At 40.6% G+C, this 16,716-nt stretch overlaps 1 protein-coding gene across 1 annotated transcript; it reads left to right on the forward strand.

The window, feature by feature from the left end:
- Nucleotides 1-436: 436 nt before the first annotated feature.
- LOC115018828 (olfactory receptor 2AK2-like) lies at nt 437-8,427 on the forward strand. Its single transcript, XM_029448049.1, is given in 3 exon segments — nt 437-877; nt 879-1,172; nt 7,462-8,427. Coding segments are annotated over 3 exon segments (1,701 nt in total).
- The last annotated feature ends 8,289 nt before the right edge of the window (nt 8,428-16,716 follow it).

Below are 16,716 nucleotides of genomic sequence, written 5' to 3' on the forward strand. Positions count from 1 at the left end.
ATTGTCTCAAGAGAAGTGATGTAAGGACAGAGTTCATAAACAGTATGCGAGGGAAGACAAACCCAACAAGAGCAGCTCTGCTCACACAGAAACAAGCCAGGCATCTACGAAGTGGCATTCTCTGCTCAAAAGAGGACATATCTTCACTGTTGTAGGAATACAAACTGAACAAACGTCCATTTGTTTTTTCCTGTTAATTTAACATTTGTATGTCTCTTCAATGCTTCTGAAAATGTCAAATGCAATTCAGATCAACATCACTGTTGGACGGGGGTTACTGGAAAGAGTTTTATTTTCCACTCTGACTACAGTGCCATGCTGTGTGTTTCTCTTCATTAATGGAACCATGTTATTCACCTTGAGGAGTAAAACAGTGTTTCGTGAAACCTCCCGATACATTCTTCTGTTTAACCTCCTTTCAGCAGACACTGTACAGATGGCATTGGCCCAGTTACTGTACCTGCTGGCTGCTTGTAGAGTAACGCTGACATATCCTGTGTGTGGTGTTCTTGTCCTACTCGCTGATCTAACATTTGTAATCTCTACTCTCACGCTGGTGGTGATGTCTCTGGAGAGATATGTAGCTGTGTGCTACCCACTGAGGCACTCTACCATCATTACCATCAGAAACACAGCAGTGGCTATCATTGTGGTTTGGGCCTTCAGTTCACTAAACATCATAACGCAGGTTATTTTACTGTTAGATTTTCCATTTAAAGACCTGGAGAGCCTGCAGATGAAAGACTTGTGTGCTAAAGAAAACATGTTTCATAGGTCTGATGATTATGACAAAGCCTACACTCTTGTGTTGTTTGTATCAGCTAGTGTGGCAATAATTTCCTCTTATATACGTGTGATGATAGCAGCCAGGTCAGCCTGCCACAGACAAAGCTTCAGCTCGTAAGGCTCGTAACACCCTGCTGCTGCATCTGGTGCAGCTGGGCCTCAGTCTGTCTGCAACTATGCACAACCCCTTGCTCATAGCTATCTCGAAGGTCCTAAACAGGATTGTATTTGTGCGCATTCGGATTGTTGTTTATGTGTTTATTAACATCTTTCCCAGATGTCTGAGTGCTCTGATCTATGGCATCAGAGACCAGACCATCAGACCCATCCTCTTATACTATCTATGCTGTCGCCTGAAACTCTCAGTCATCACCGCCAGGGCTAAAGTCTCACCCTAGGATACACTGAATGCTCATGTGTTAAGTCTGTCTTAAAATATTGCATGATCATCAAAACAGTTTGTTCACCAGAATGTTTTTCCTGTCAAAAGTGAATGTCCCTTCCCAATGTTAGCGATGGAGGACAGTCTTTGTTCTGTTCGAAATGCATTTTAAAGTTTAGCTGAAGCTAATATGAGGCTTCAGTTTTCTGGATTATTCAAATCAAGTTTGTATCTTCCAACAAAGAACACATTTTTCTGCTACTGTACCAAATTCCCTCTTTTTGTTACCATCCCTCCACTTCAGCTCTGCAAGAAAACACGGTGTAGGGAAATAAATATGAACTTGATTTGGTTAACTCAAGACTGTTGAAGCCTGATAATAACTTTGGTTTAATGAATTTTGCACAGAACGAGGATGATTTTGTCCTCCATCTCTTCCTTTGCAATCACATTAGGAGGTAGTGATGCATGTGTCAGGGTAATTTAATACCCGCACTCATCCAACCGAATATGAGAGCCAATCCGAACCACCCAACGCGTAAATCAACACCCAAACCCAACCCGACAACTTTATGCACAATTGTGAGAATTGAGCGCTGTGGTGCTCACCGTGTGTTTCAGAGAGAGACAGTGGCAGAGAGAAGGGAAGAGAATTTGGACTATTGTATGCAATGTAAGTTTCTGTAAGTCATTAATAACTAATAATGCTGCTTTGTCCCTTTTTGACCCACCTTAACCCGTGACATTTTCTAGTAAGCTTACCCAAACCTGCCTGACTCGTCATCACTGGTATGGAAAGGATTTCTTCAGCGCCAGTAAGAATAAAAGTCATAATTAGAGCAAAATATAAAACAACTTGGATGTACATATAAGTGTTTTTCTTTTGTTTAGTTTGTTAAGATACTTCTTTAGCATTTATGCTTTTTATTTGATAGTGATAGTTTGGAAAGATACAGGAAAGGAAGGGGCGCTGACATGCAGTGAACCTCCTTTAATTTGGGAAAGAAAACATTATTTATTTTATATTTAAATATGGAATCTGTAGTAAAAGGAATTTATCTTAAAAACATTCAAGTGGGATTTGCAGCACTTCATATTTATGACCTCCTGTATATACTTCTGTTAAGTAAAATAAAATGATGTGGTTCCTATTGCCTATGTGCTATGCTTTATGATTTTTATTTTTTTAACAAATCCCAAATTGCGTACTTTGAGTCAATGTTGAATCAAGAATCAAGATATTTTCAATTCAATGTTAATTCTGGACAAACAGACCCTCTTGTTATTTCAAGATTCACAGATATTGATTAATTATTTTCTGTAATATCTAATTTGTGACAATTTCCTATGAAACTGTTAACTTACATTTCTGCAATTGTAAATTAAAAATATGTATATAAATACAGAAAAATTAGAAAACTACAAGAATGTTAACTGCCCTCATGTCAAACAATACAAATGATATGCAACAATAAACATAAAACACACACTTTATATTGGTCAAAGCAATTAGGATTGCATGCACACTTACCCCCCCCCCCCAACCCACATGCACACACTCACAAACACAATGTGTGTGTGCTGTGACTTTCTACATACAATAATTCTGCCATAAAGCTTGCACTTAATACAAAGAGAAACGTCAGAGTCCTAAAACCAATTAATCAGCGTTTTAGCACTTCCCTCGTCTCGAAATAAATAGTTTTTTGAATGTGTTTTTGGTTAGATGCCTTAAGTAACACAAGCTGAAGAGATTTTAATGTTTTGTTCCTCAACATAAAATGCGTCAGTAAATACCCCACTAGCGAATTTTGAAGCTTTAATGTGTCTTAAAAAAGGCTGTTGCTAACAAGTGGCTAAATGAGACGAAACGTCATCACGCAAACATTAGTTAGTAAGTTTATCTGTGGTGACCTGAGTTATGCGACCGTGGTGTAGTTCCATTATAGCTCAACGTTAGCTTCTTACTACTGGCTTTTGAATTTACGCCTCAAAACTCCTAAAACAGGTTATCATTTGTGAAGATCATCTTGCTGACTGAAATGTGTAAGTATCATAAATGCTTGTTTGCCACAGAGTTTATTTCCTACTATAACCAAAAAGCCAATGTTAAAATCCTGTTGCTTTTTGTGGAGGGAAACAGGACGATCCTAACTTCAAGGGCGGACTACAAGAATACGTCATCCCTGCACCACTGTATCATAACCCCAGCTAGCCAGCAATATTGGGGCAGCAGCCAATTTTGGTCATCATGCCGTAGGCAGGTGTACTGTAGCAGTGTTATAATTTATCATGGAGGGGCCATGTGCTTGAGGTCCCTGATGCAGGCCAAAAAATTGTTGAAATGGGCAAATTTGCAGTTGGTGAGAATTGTAATCTCTACAGATGAATGTCTCATGCAACAGGGCCTGTGGTTCTACCTTCAAAACAGATATGTTTATCTAATGGGGCGGTCAAACGATCGGAAAGCAACCGTCTGGTCATTGTACTTTCAGTGGCAGTGATCAGTTAATGTCGTGGACCATGCTGTAATGTCAACAATGCAAAGCGCATGAGCATCGCATACACCAGGGGTATTCAACTAAAATTCAAAGAGGTCCAGTTAGAGAATTTCCTCAAGCAAAGGTCCGGAGCATCATAATGTTTAACTTAGTGTGAGATATATTGAAGCAGCCTAGTAGCTGTATCAACGTCTGCACGCCATCAACAGCTGACTGTCAAATCTAATAAAGAGAGTACCATTCAAAAACATTTCAACAATATGTATTGTCACTGAACATTGAACTGTACAGATATATAATACTGTAGATATGTATGATGTTCTTCTCGGGCTGCATTTAAAAATAAAATAGAGAAAATAAATAAAATAGTTTTTGAAAAATTGTGCATCTTAAAATAAAGTGCTTAATTTTGGACAAATAAAATAAAGTGTAGCAGCAGCTTGAGTTGCCCTTATTCTTTGTTAACTATTTCACATTTTGACTTAACAGTCTCAACCAAATGAACAATTGAACAGTTTTACAGTTTCTCTTTATTTCCCTCTTATATCCCACTCCCCCACCTTCTTTTGTTCAGTGAGAGAATTGATCTCTAGCTTGTCCTGCCAGGATTTAAAATCTGGGCTGGAAAGGTGTCAGGTCCATTCTCATACACATGTTCAGGTGCTCATTGGTTAGCCTGGAACGATATTTAGTTTTAATTATGTTCATTGTGGAGAATGCTGCCTCGCAGCTGTATGTGGAGCCAAACATGGTGAAGATGTACAGGGCTACTTTCCTCAGACCTGGAAAAGCTCAGAGACCATTTGGAGCCAGAAAGTGGCATGGTCAGTTCTTCCAAATAGCTCTTTCAGGCTCACATCTGCTTGGAGATCAACCAGTTGCATCTTGACAGGCCCAGCATTTGGCCACTTGAAGTGCTGTGTGACTTCCTTTGAGAACTCTGTGATGAGAAATAGGTTCTGAATGAACATGGTGAACTGCCGTCCAAAACTGAAGCTGTCAAAACGTTTGCTGAAGTTTACAATCAGTTTATCAACAAAATCAACAAAAGAAGACGCATCTCTCTGTCCCTGAACCTGTTCCCTCACTGCTGGGAAGTGTTCATAGTCTCCCTGCAGATCTTCCTTGAACACCTCAAGTTTCCTCTGGAAGGAGCGGACAGCTGTCATCAGTTCACAAATTGAATTGTCCTTCCCCTGTAGCTTCAAATTCAGTTCATTCAGCTGTGAAGTGATAGCAACCAAAAAGGCCACATTATCCATATTTTTCTCATCTTTTAAAAAGAGAGAAAACTGTGTTGCCTTCTGACTTTTCAGTTCTTCCAAGAACGCTGCTACTTCTCTTCTGATGGACCAAAAGCGCTCCAACACCGTGCCTTTGCTGAGCCATCTCACATTGTTGTGCAGCAAAAGATCATCAGCGTTTGCATCAACTTCTCTGAGGAATTCCCTGAGCATTCGATGCTGATAGGAAGAGGATGCCCTGAGAAAATTGATCATTTTCATCATTGTGTTCATCACATCAGCATGCTCATCTGACAGGGTGGAGAACAGCACAGATTGATGAATTATACAATGGTAAGAGATGAGCTCAGGATTGTCCTGTTTCATTCTTGCCACAGCTCCTTTCTCTCTCCCTATCATGGCAGGGGCTCCATCTGTGGTTATTGAAACCACTTGTTTTGGTTCTATTCCTCGCTTTGTCAACATCTCCTTAATGGCCAGGTAGATGTCCTCTCCTCTTGTACTGGTCTGAAGGGGAGTAACACCTAACAGGTCTTCACAGAACACTTTCTTGTCTTTGTTGAAGAACCTTAAATAAACTAACAGCTGAGCATTGTCAGAAACATCAGTGGACTCATCTACAGCTAAGCGTACACACGGTGCCTTATGAAGGGCTTCATCCAGCTGCGCGAGCACATCCTGGGTTAATATTTCACTTTTCTTTGTGGCTGATGATGCTGATATATGTATTTGCTTTATTTTGTCACAAAGCTCTTCTTTTTGTTTTCCCTCAAGCAAAGTTTCAGCTACTGCAGTCATGCACTCCTTGACAGCCCCTCCATCAGTAAATGTTTTTTTGTGTTGACCCAAAATCCAAGCAACTCTGAGGGAACATTCATTAGCAGGTTGTTGGGCAGTGAATGAATGGGTCAGGATCCTGGTGGATTGATTATATTGGGCTCTGAGATTGCTTATTTTCTGTGACCTCAGTTCAGATTTGATTGGGTGTGTTTGGTCAAAAACGTTGTGTTTTGTCTCCTAGTGGCGTTTCACAATGCCACTTTTAATGAGCGCCACGGTCTCTGAACATATGAGACACACTGGTTTTGTGCTTCCAGTGGGAAGGATGAACATAAATGAGTGTTCATTCTGGGTTGAAAGCTGTTTTCGCTGTCCACTTTTCTCTTCTTAGAGAGTGCCATGTGTGATTATTTGTCTCTCCCTGTCTGCCGCTCACTCGTCTCTCCGTCTTCTCTCCCTGTATCGCTAACGTGTCTAATCGCTAATCGCTTTTTGTCCGTCACTCGCCTCAGTCTCGCCTCTCATCTGTCTGTATTCAGAGTCGCAATGTTTGCCGCCTGGAATGCACAGATTTGATTGGCTGAGTAGCATCACGTGGGATGGCTTAACTCGCATGCAATTGCTCTGAGTTTCCTGAACCGCTAAACCAGTGCCGTAAAAACGAGAAAAGCTGCGCCGGTTAAAAGTGTGAATCTGTAATGAATTAAGGTGATACAAACAAAGTGAAAAAAGGGGATGCATGTGACTAGTTCATTTCATGTATTAGTAACTATTAACACTACTGTAAGTAAGAGTTATTTGTAGTGATTCATTGACAAAATATTGTGTGGCCCACAAACCCCGAGTGATTTTCCTATTCGGCCCACTTGCTGATGAAGTTGAATAGCCCTGTCATAGACCATGTCTATGTTATAAACAATAAAGTAGCTGCTGTATTCATGCCTAGATTATTTTGAGTGTTGATTAAGCAGCTACAATATTAGTCTAGCCCTGATCGATCCAAACTCCATTCAGAAAACATGCATTTTAAAAGTTGTTTGCTTGTCGTCTTGCAGACACACCAGACAAAGCAAGAATTCAGGATTTTTACAAATCACCATCATTATGGAGTTATTTCTGCATCCTTTTGATACGTTTATTGAAATTAAATCAGGGCAACATTTGTTTAATTTAGGTTCATACCGCTGTAGTAAACTAGATTCATTCAGCCGATGTGTGACTTGCTAGAGACAGTGAATACAGTTACTTGGTGAAAGTCACTGAGTTGTGTGAGCCGCCGGATGATGTTATAAAACCGACACAACGTCGTGGTTTCCCAACGTATCTGGGACTTCCACAACACGTACTAAGCAGCAAAAGTGTGTGTCTGGGTCATTCACTGACACACACAGTTGATACATATTGGGCAGTAAGATATAACTATTTTTAATTCTCTCTCTTTCTCTCTCCTGAAGGATGACATCACTCATTACTGTTTTTTGTTTACAGATCTAGTAACCATGTGTGACGGTATCATGTGAAGTTCGTGAATGCATAAAATGCATATGCAGACAAGAAAACCCTGCAGATCAGTTCTGCTCCAATCAAATCATCTCCAACATGCTAACTGTCAGCACTGGGAAGATGTATGTGGATCACTTTCTGTTTTGCATGTGAACTCAATGGATTAATTAGCTTTTGTGTTAAAATCAGAATATTTTTTTGCTCTTTCAGATTATTTAAATGTATAGTCTATCTGAATTAAACCCATAAATCTTATAAATGTCTCTCTATCATGTCAGCTCAGACCAACTTCACTGTTGGACAGCGGACACGGGGAATACTGGAAATTGTGTTGTTTTCTGCTCCAATTACAGTGCCATGCTGTGTGTTTCTCTTCATTAATGGAACCATGTTATTCACCTTGAGGAGTAAAACGGTGTTTCGTGAAACCTCCCGATACATTCTTCTGTTTAACCTCCTTTCAGCAGACACTGTACAGATGGCACTGAGCCAGTTACTGTACCTGCTGGCTGCTTGTAGAGTAACGCTGACATATCCTGTGTGTGGTGTTCTTGCCATGCTCGCTGATCTAACAGGTGTAATCTCTCCTCTCACGCTGGTGGTGATGTCTCTGGAGAGATATGTAGCTGTGTGCTACCCACTGAGGCACTCTACCATCGTTACCATCAGAAACACAGCAGTGGCTATTATTGTGGTTTGGGCCTTCAGTTCACTAAATATCCTCGCACAAGTTATTTTAATGTTAGATTTTCCATTTAAAGACCTGGAGAGCCTGCAGATGAAACGTTTTTGTGCTAAAGAAAACATTGTGCTTGGCCCAAGGTCTGATGATTATGACAAAGCCTACACTCTTGTGTTGTTTGTATCAGCTAGTGTGGCAATAATTTCCTCCTTTATTGGTGTGATGATAGCAGCCAGGTCAGCCTCCACAGACAAAGCTTCAGCTCGTAAGGCTCGTAACACCCTGCTGCTGCATCTGGTGCAGCTGGGCCTCAGTCTGTCTTCAACTATACAGAACCCCTTGCTTATCGCCATCTCAAAAATTACTGACAGAATAACCATCTTGCGCATCCAGAGTATTCTTTATGTGTTTGTTATTCTTTTTCCCAGATGTCTGAGCACTCTCATCTATGGCATCAGAGACAAGACCCTCAGATCCATCCTTGTGCACCGTCTATGTTGTCAACTTAAACTGCCCATCATCCCTGCCAAGGCTGAGGTCTCACATTGAAACAATATTTTCATTTAAGAGATGTATATTTTTTGGAAACAAAGAATAGAATATGAATGAAAAGCATTTGATTTTACAAAAGATTCAAGCTGATTTTGCTAGACTTGGTGATGATATGTATTCTCTACATGTGTCTCTGTGTTTTATATCAATAACAATAAAGTGTGGCTTTTGTTTCTTGCCACAGTACTTTTTTTCATTGTTAGTTGGAATATAAAAAAGTTTTTTTTATATTTGTGTACATACATACATGTACATTAAACACTTTTAACTCCACCAGAGTCCAAATACTATTGCAAAAAATGTAGGAAATATATTTTAGTTATTGGGAGATATTGTAAATTTACTGTCTATACAAAGTTCCTTTAACCTCTTACAGTGTGGGCGAATTTACACGAAAATACCTACAAACGACAAACCCAAAGTAAATTAGAAGCTGCTCTTCAATCATTTGCACCACATGCATGGTTTTGGTCTCATTCAAAAGATAACTCTCTTATTGTTCTTGTAAAACAGTGAAGAATCACTCCAAGTGCTTCTGGCACTGAGTAATAGTGGTCTGAATATCTGTGTTGAAAAAGATGCCTGAAGATGGTATCGCTGGTAGTGGTGAACTGGAATACACAATAGAAACATAGAATCAAGTGTTACCAAGTTCAGGTTCAAATTTCAGATAAAAGAGACAAAAACTTAACTTATTAGACAGGTTTATCTAAGAATAACACCAGGCGTTGACAAACTGTGCAATTTGGAGATATTATAATATTTATTAATAAAATATTATTTGTATTGCTCATAAATAACTATTATATACCCATATTCCCTGTTAGTAGTAATAACACATAGTAAATTAAGTATAAAGACACGGTGCAGGCAGCGGGAGTAACGTTTTTACTGTATAAACAAAATATCTCACACATCGATCAGCTGATTTCAAAGATTGCAACAGCTGTTCATGGGCTTTTATAGACGTGACGATGTTGGTGATCAATATCTTTTTACCGGAAATGATCGTTTGGACCTTTGGCAATGACACAGGAGTGTTTTTTTTGGATTATTACTGATCATAGGATTATTATGAAGCTTCATAATGAGTTGGCTCAAAGTTATGATTTTGATTTTTGAGTTTAATTGCTATTTTGAGGAGTTGATTGTACCTGCTGTTGTGATTGCAATCTAAATAGATGAGATTCTAAGCTTTCTAAAAAGATGTGGCATGGGTACCACATCCAGCATGGTGGACTGTACACAACACATGGCAAAATAAAACTGTTGCTGGGCCCGCCGGCAGGCCGTCCACACGGTAAGAGGTTAAGGTGTTAATATTGTTTTTCCTCTAGATATTAATAGCTCCATTAATAAATACAAACTATTTACAGTATATCTCAAAAGTGAGTACACCCTTTAGATTTTTGCAAATATTCTGTTATATCCTTTCAGGGGATAACATTATCCTACTGAAACTTTGATATAACTTAAAGTAGTCAGTGTGCTGCTTGAATAACAGTATAGATTTATTGTCCTTTGAAAATTACTCAGTACACAGCTGTTAATGTCTAAACAGCTGGCAACAAAAGTGAGTACACCCCATAGTGAACATGTCTAAATTGTGCCCAAAGTGTCAATATTTTGTGTGACCACCATTGTTATCTAGCACTGCTTTAACCCTCCTGGGCATGGAATTCACCAGAGCTGCACAGGTTGCTTCTGGAATCTTCTTCCACTCCTCCACGACGACATCACGGAGCGCACGGATGTTGGACACCTTGCACTCCTCCACCTTCCTCTTGAGGATGCCCCACATGTGCTCAATTGGGTTTAGGTCTGGAGACATACTTGGCCAGTCCATCACCTTAACCTTCAGCTTCTTCAGCAAGGCCGTTGTCATCTTGGAGGTGTGTTTAGGGTCATTATCATGTTGGAAAACTGCCCTACGGCCCAGTTTCCGAAGAGAGGGGATCATGCTCTGCTGCAGGATGTCACAGTATATATTGGAATTCATGTGTCCCTCAATGAAATGCAGCTCCCCAGTGCCGGCAGCACTCATGCAGCCCCAGACCATGATGCTGCCACCACCATGCTTGACTGTAGGCAAAACACATTTGTCTTGGTACTCCTCACCAGGGTGCCGCCACACACGCCGGACACCATCTGACCCAAACAGGTTTATTTTGGTCTCATCAGACCACAGGACATGGTTCCAGTAACTCATGTTCTTGGATTCATTGTCTTCAGCAAACTGTTTGCGGGCTTTCTTATGCATCGGTTTCAGAAGGGGCTTCTGTCTGGGGCGACGGCCATACAAACCGATTTGATGCAGTGTGCGGCGTATGGTCTGGGCACTGACAGGCTGACATCCCACTTCTGCAACCTCTGCAGCAATGCTGGAAGCACTCGCACGTCTATTTTTGGAAACCAACCTCTGGATATGACGCTGAGCACGTGGACTCAACTTCTTTGGTCGACCCTGGCGAGGCCTGTTCCGAGTGGAACCTGTCCTGGAAAACCGCTGTATGATCTTAGCCACTGTGCTGCAACTCATTTTCATGGTGTTGGCAATCTTCTTATAGCCAAGGCCATCTTTGTGAAGCGCAATAATCCTTTTTTTCAGCCGCTCAGAGAGTTCCTTGCCATGAGGTGCCATGTTGTCCAGCATTCAGAGAGAATTGTGCCCAAAACACCAAATTTAACAGCCCTGCTTATCATTTACACCTGAATCCTTGTAACACTAACGAGTCACATGACACCAGGGCGGGAAAACAACATCATTGGGCACAATTAGGACATGTTCACTATGGGGTGTACTCACTTTTGTTGCCAGCTGTTTAGACATTAACAGCTGTGTACTGAGTAATTTTCAAAGGACAATAAATCTATACTGTTATTCAAGCAGCACACTGACTACTTTAAGTTATATCAAAGTTTCAGTAGGATAATGTTATCCCCTGAAAGGATATAACAGAATATTTTCAAAAATCTAAAGGGTGTACTCACTTTTGAGATATACTGTATATATATATATATATATATATATATATATATATATATATATATTGTAATACATGTTGGTTTAAGTTAAAGGTCAATCATTGAAAAACAATGTCTAAACTAAATTAGAATTTTAAAGGAACATTTAACATTGACAATAACAGTGATGTTTAAAAAATAAAATAATGATATCAAGTTAATAATACACATATGATAATAACGTGGTAATAGTACCGAAGCTCACAACAGTGTCCCGTCGCCCGGAACGATAGACACAAGTTCTAAGATGCTGATAATACGTCATTAAAACTACTACTGCCAAAGCAAATATTTAAACGGTATTTGACGGTTTACATTGACTTTTGTTTGAATGGTTTCCAGCATGATAGACAGCTCAGCGGTTACTCTTAAAGAACATTTCTGTTAATATTAACACATAATGTACATCCATCACTACATTAACCCTTTAACACTGAACGTGTCGTCGGCGACACGTTGCACAAGCGAAAAATTACCGTAATTACGTCAGGGTTCACTCTGTTGAAGAAATTTCAATGGTTTCTAAAAGCTGAGACTTTGCGGTAACTTCACTTACGGCTCCTCCCGGAAGCCTGCGAAACAGCGCCTTTGTTTAGAGCGAATACACACACAGCGCTGGAGAAACACAGACAACACAGCGGAGAAATAGAGCCAGAAAACTGCAGATTTAATTCAAATGGAAGCAAGACGGTATGTAAATCAACACTTGTATTGCGTGGTGACTTGTTTAGAACAGTGTACCAAGTCTGTAAGGTTGTACTAGGTGTGTAATTGTACTTTATATGCGTAAATGTGCGCGTCTTCTTCAAGTAGCCTGCGTCCTAGCAGAGGCTGTGTGCAGGCTGGAGCTGGAGAGGAGGAGGTGTCACCAGAGATCACATTCAGGGCTGTAGAGGGAGAAGCTGTGGGAATGCTGAAGGATCTGGTGATGCTGTCAGAGACAGAAGTCGCTCACCACATCATCAAAGATGGCAGACTGAGGCAGAGCCCGATGATGGAGTCCCTCAACCACCCCAGGTGTCCAACCCCCACTCGATATGGGAAACCCACCACCAGGTGACAGTTATTCCTACTTTGATTCTGCAGTTTTCTAACCCCTCTGTGAATACACAAACAAGAATGCAGCCAAAAACCTGGAGAGAGGGAGAAAGTTCATCTGGACTGAAATAACTCCAGAAGAAATGAAGAAGTTCACAGGCATGTTGCTGTACATGTCAGATTTGGACCTGCAGAAAGATGAGCAACGTTTGGTGTAAGCAAACCATTTTCAATGTGTCATTCCCTGCCACTGTCATGTCCCCAGACTGTACAGGACAGTTCATGGCCATTTGATCTAATCTTCATATGAGTGACCCAGAGAAAAATGAGGAAAATGGGTACCGAGGATTGTGACCACCTCCACCGGGTCAGACCTCTCATGGAAATTATATGCATGAACTGCAAGGCCATCTACCACCCAAGTCCGCACCTTGCAGTGGACAAGAGGATGGTTGGTACCAAGGCCAGGCTCAGCATCAAGCAATACATCAAGGCCAAGTTAAGTGCCTGCTGTCATAAACGGCTACACCAGGGGTGGCCAACCAGCGGCTCTCGAGCCGCATGCGGCTCTTTTCCCAGGTTCATGCGGCTCTTCAGTTCATATCGAGTTTTATTTGTGTGTACGTGTGTGTATGTGTGGTGTCAGTATGAGAGCATGACAGCGCGTCTAATTTTGATGTGGACCAAGAGCCAATCACAAAAATGCCCGCGATGCAGTGAACCAATCACCTTCGAGAGGCGAAAAACCTATCGTTGAGTAAACACTATCTGACCATCTGAGTTTAATCCTAAAATGGCAGGGGAAAAATGCCCAGCTAAGAGAAAATATGAAGATGAACATAGGACGTTTTTAGTAGAGTGGGAGAATTCATATTTTTTTGTCGAACACAATTGCAAGCCATTTTGCCTTATATGTCAGACGTCATTAGCGCATTTCAAGGCTTCAAATCTTCAGCGCCATTTCACCTCACTCCATAATAACATCGACCAGGAATTCCCAAAAGGTACTGAACTTCGCAAGCACAAGTTAAACACCTTGAAAAGTCAGGCAGAAAAGCAGACAGTTTTTCAAAAGAAATAACGAAGCACTCGGATACCGTAACGCTTGCAGCATATCAAGTTGCTTGGAACATAGCACGAGCTAAAAAGCCATACAATGAAGGGGAGTTTGTTAAAAAAGGCCTCAGTGACGTGGTTGAAATCTTGTCTCCTGAAATAAACGGTATCAGACGTCCAACTGTCCCGCCACACTGTTGAACACAGAATATCGGACATTAACGCCGCCATTGAAGCGCAGTTACACTCTGATCTCAAACATGCAAGTATTTCAGTGTGGCATTGGATGAGTCTTGTGACATACAAGACAAGCCTCAGCTGGCAATATTGATCGGTGTCAAATGATTGTGTTATAAAAGAAGAACTCCTTGATATTGTGCCATTAAAAGACAGAACCAGTGGCATCGATGTGAAAGAAACAATGATAAATGTATTTGTGAAAGCAAATGTGCCCAAACAGAAACTAACCGCAATAGCCACGGATGGAGCGCCATCTATGGTCGGATCTGTGAATGGGCTTGTGGGGCTGTGCAAAACTGACAACACATTTCCTGAGTTTTGGAATTTCCACTGCATCATTCACCAGGAGCAACTTGTGTCTAAATCACTCAATTTAGACCACGTCATGAAGCCTGTGATGGCATCCGCATCCGACTGAAACCTGTTCTGAGGGAAGGGACCCTTGAGTTCTGGAAAACTGTGCCAATTGAAAAATATCCCAATGTCAAACGGGCTGCGCTCAAGCTACTATCAATGTCTGGTTCAACACACGTCTGTGAGTCAGTTTTCTACCCTGAAACACGTTAAATCAAAGTATCCATCTGTTCTGACACACGTGTAAAAGAATTGCTTCGAGTGACCACAACGGAATACAAGCCAGATTTGAGGAGGATTGTTCGAGGCAAGGAATGTCAGACGTCCCACTAATGTAAAGAAGCAACATGCAGAGGAAGATAAAACACTTTTTCTTTTTTACTGAGAGTTTGTGTGTGAGAGTGCACACAATGTTCATTGATGATAATAACTGTTCAATTTCTGTCAATATTATGGTGTGTGACATTTACAATAAATCTGTCTGAGCAGAGCTGTGTGTCTGTCTGTGTGAGGGTGTGTGTCTTTGGGAGGGTGTGTGTGTGTGTGTGTGTGTGTGTGTAAAGTTTTAGATTTTAATTTTGTCTGTGAGAGAGAGAGAGGGGAGGAAGAGAGTGAGGGAGCACAGAGAAAGGCTGAGAACAAAAGAGAGAACGAGAGGGGGGGTGCGCATCTGTGACTGTGTGTATGATGTGGCTCTTTGCCGTAACATAGTAACATCTTTGGCTCTTAACCTCTGACTGGTTGGCCCCCCCTGGGCTACACCATCGACTTCAAGCTCTAAACTCTGCAAGAGGAGCACTGCCTGGAAGTGTGAGGACTATGATGTGGGCCTGTGTCTGCAGGTAGACAGGAACAGTCACTGGCAGTACCACCAAGACCTCTGCATGTGAAGAGACTGTCAGAGAGGAGAAAATTACCCTGTGTGGGGAAAAACGCCTGGACATATTTTCCATTTTATGGCCTGTTTTTGCATATTTAAGAGTAAAAGACTCAAAACTTTTACTGGAAATAGTTGTATACATTTCAAACTTCAAATGTAACATGTTAAATCTCTTATTCATGTACATTTGCAGTGTTTTTTGTTCACTAAACTACTAAACTCAAATTCTGCTTTTGTGTTTCTCTTCATTTTAAACTGTTATTACACTCTCATAACATGCAACAAATTGTAAATGACTGCCAGATATGGAAAGTTCCAGGTATTGTTGGAAAATGGGCAAAAGCACTTACTCACAGGACATTTTCTGACCTTTTTTATAGTCAAAATAAGCAAAAAAGTCCAGGCGAAAATGTTGAGGCTTTTTAGGCTTAGGTGTTAAAGGGTTAAGTCCTTTTTTCCCATTTGCACATTCACTTTCTTTTTACTGTGATCATCCACATTTATACCGCTATCACTTTTTGTTGATGCACTGCCTAACAAATGATGTGTGCAATGACTGCAATGAATTAACCAAGGAACAACCTTTCTAGACACAGGCTAGCCATGCTATCTATTTGAGCTAGCTACGATTGTAATCAGAGGTAGTAATGCAGTTGCAAATAAGTGTAGCTAACTTACAATAAATCCACTTAACAAAGATAAACTTTGTATGTTCACAAACGCCAATAACTGCAATTAATTTGAGTTAAAAGCAGGTCAACTAACTTCTGGTTATGGCAGCTAGGGAAGTGTTGCTTACATTAGCTAGCTGGCTATTACCTTACCATTAAATCAACTAAAGCTGGCTACATAAAATACCACTGCTGACTAGATTCATAAAGGGGCAGCTAATGTGTTAAAATATCAAAATATTCAGTAATTTCATCAATTTACCAGCGAGCGTGCTTGGGAAAATGAAAATGAAAAGTGTTCAATGTTGGAACAACTGGTCGTCCCATAGCATTTGTTGCTTTTCACCTCTTCTTTCCAACGGGTCTGGGTATCTCCATTAGAAGAACAATGGCGGCCATCATTGTGGTTTAGAACTTCTGTTCAAAGTCCAAAATCATGCAAATTATTTTTGATTTAAAGACGTGGGGCCTCATTACAGAAACATGTCCTAAATGCTTGTCCTATCTAAACTTGAGTTTCAAAGATATCTATCTTCAAATTACAGATCCTTAAACTCATGGCCGTGTCCTGTCCTATCTCAGACCTCCTATCTTATCTTAACTAAGAAATCCTAACAATAAATTAGATTCTTCAATCGGCACTCATCCTGTAATGCCTGTATCTTTGATTATGATGTCTGACCCGTGGCCATTTGCTGTATGCTGTCCCCCTTCTCTCTCCCCCTTTCCTAATCTTCACTACACTGTCATTAAAGGCATAAAAAGCCCAAAACAAAAGTTTTAAAAAATATATATATATAGCGTAGACTTATTGGGCAGTACATAGCTTAGCTTCCTGCTGGTACTCCTGTCTGTTTCTCACAAACATCTACTGTCAGTGATACACTGACGACGGAAAAGTAACTCATACAACCACACTTCTAAACTTACAAACTATCCCTTTCATACACGGTCCGGGACATTTAAAGCGTCATCATACGGTTTGAGTAGCTTTTCAATCATTGTATTTCGTTGTCCATCATC

Source organism: Cottoperca gobio, chromosome 14 (assembly GCF_900634415.1).
Source record: "Cottoperca gobio chromosome 14, fCotGob3.1, whole genome shotgun sequence".
NCBI classification, from domain to species: Eukaryota; Metazoa; Chordata; class Actinopteri; order Perciformes; family Bovichtidae; genus Cottoperca; species Cottoperca gobio.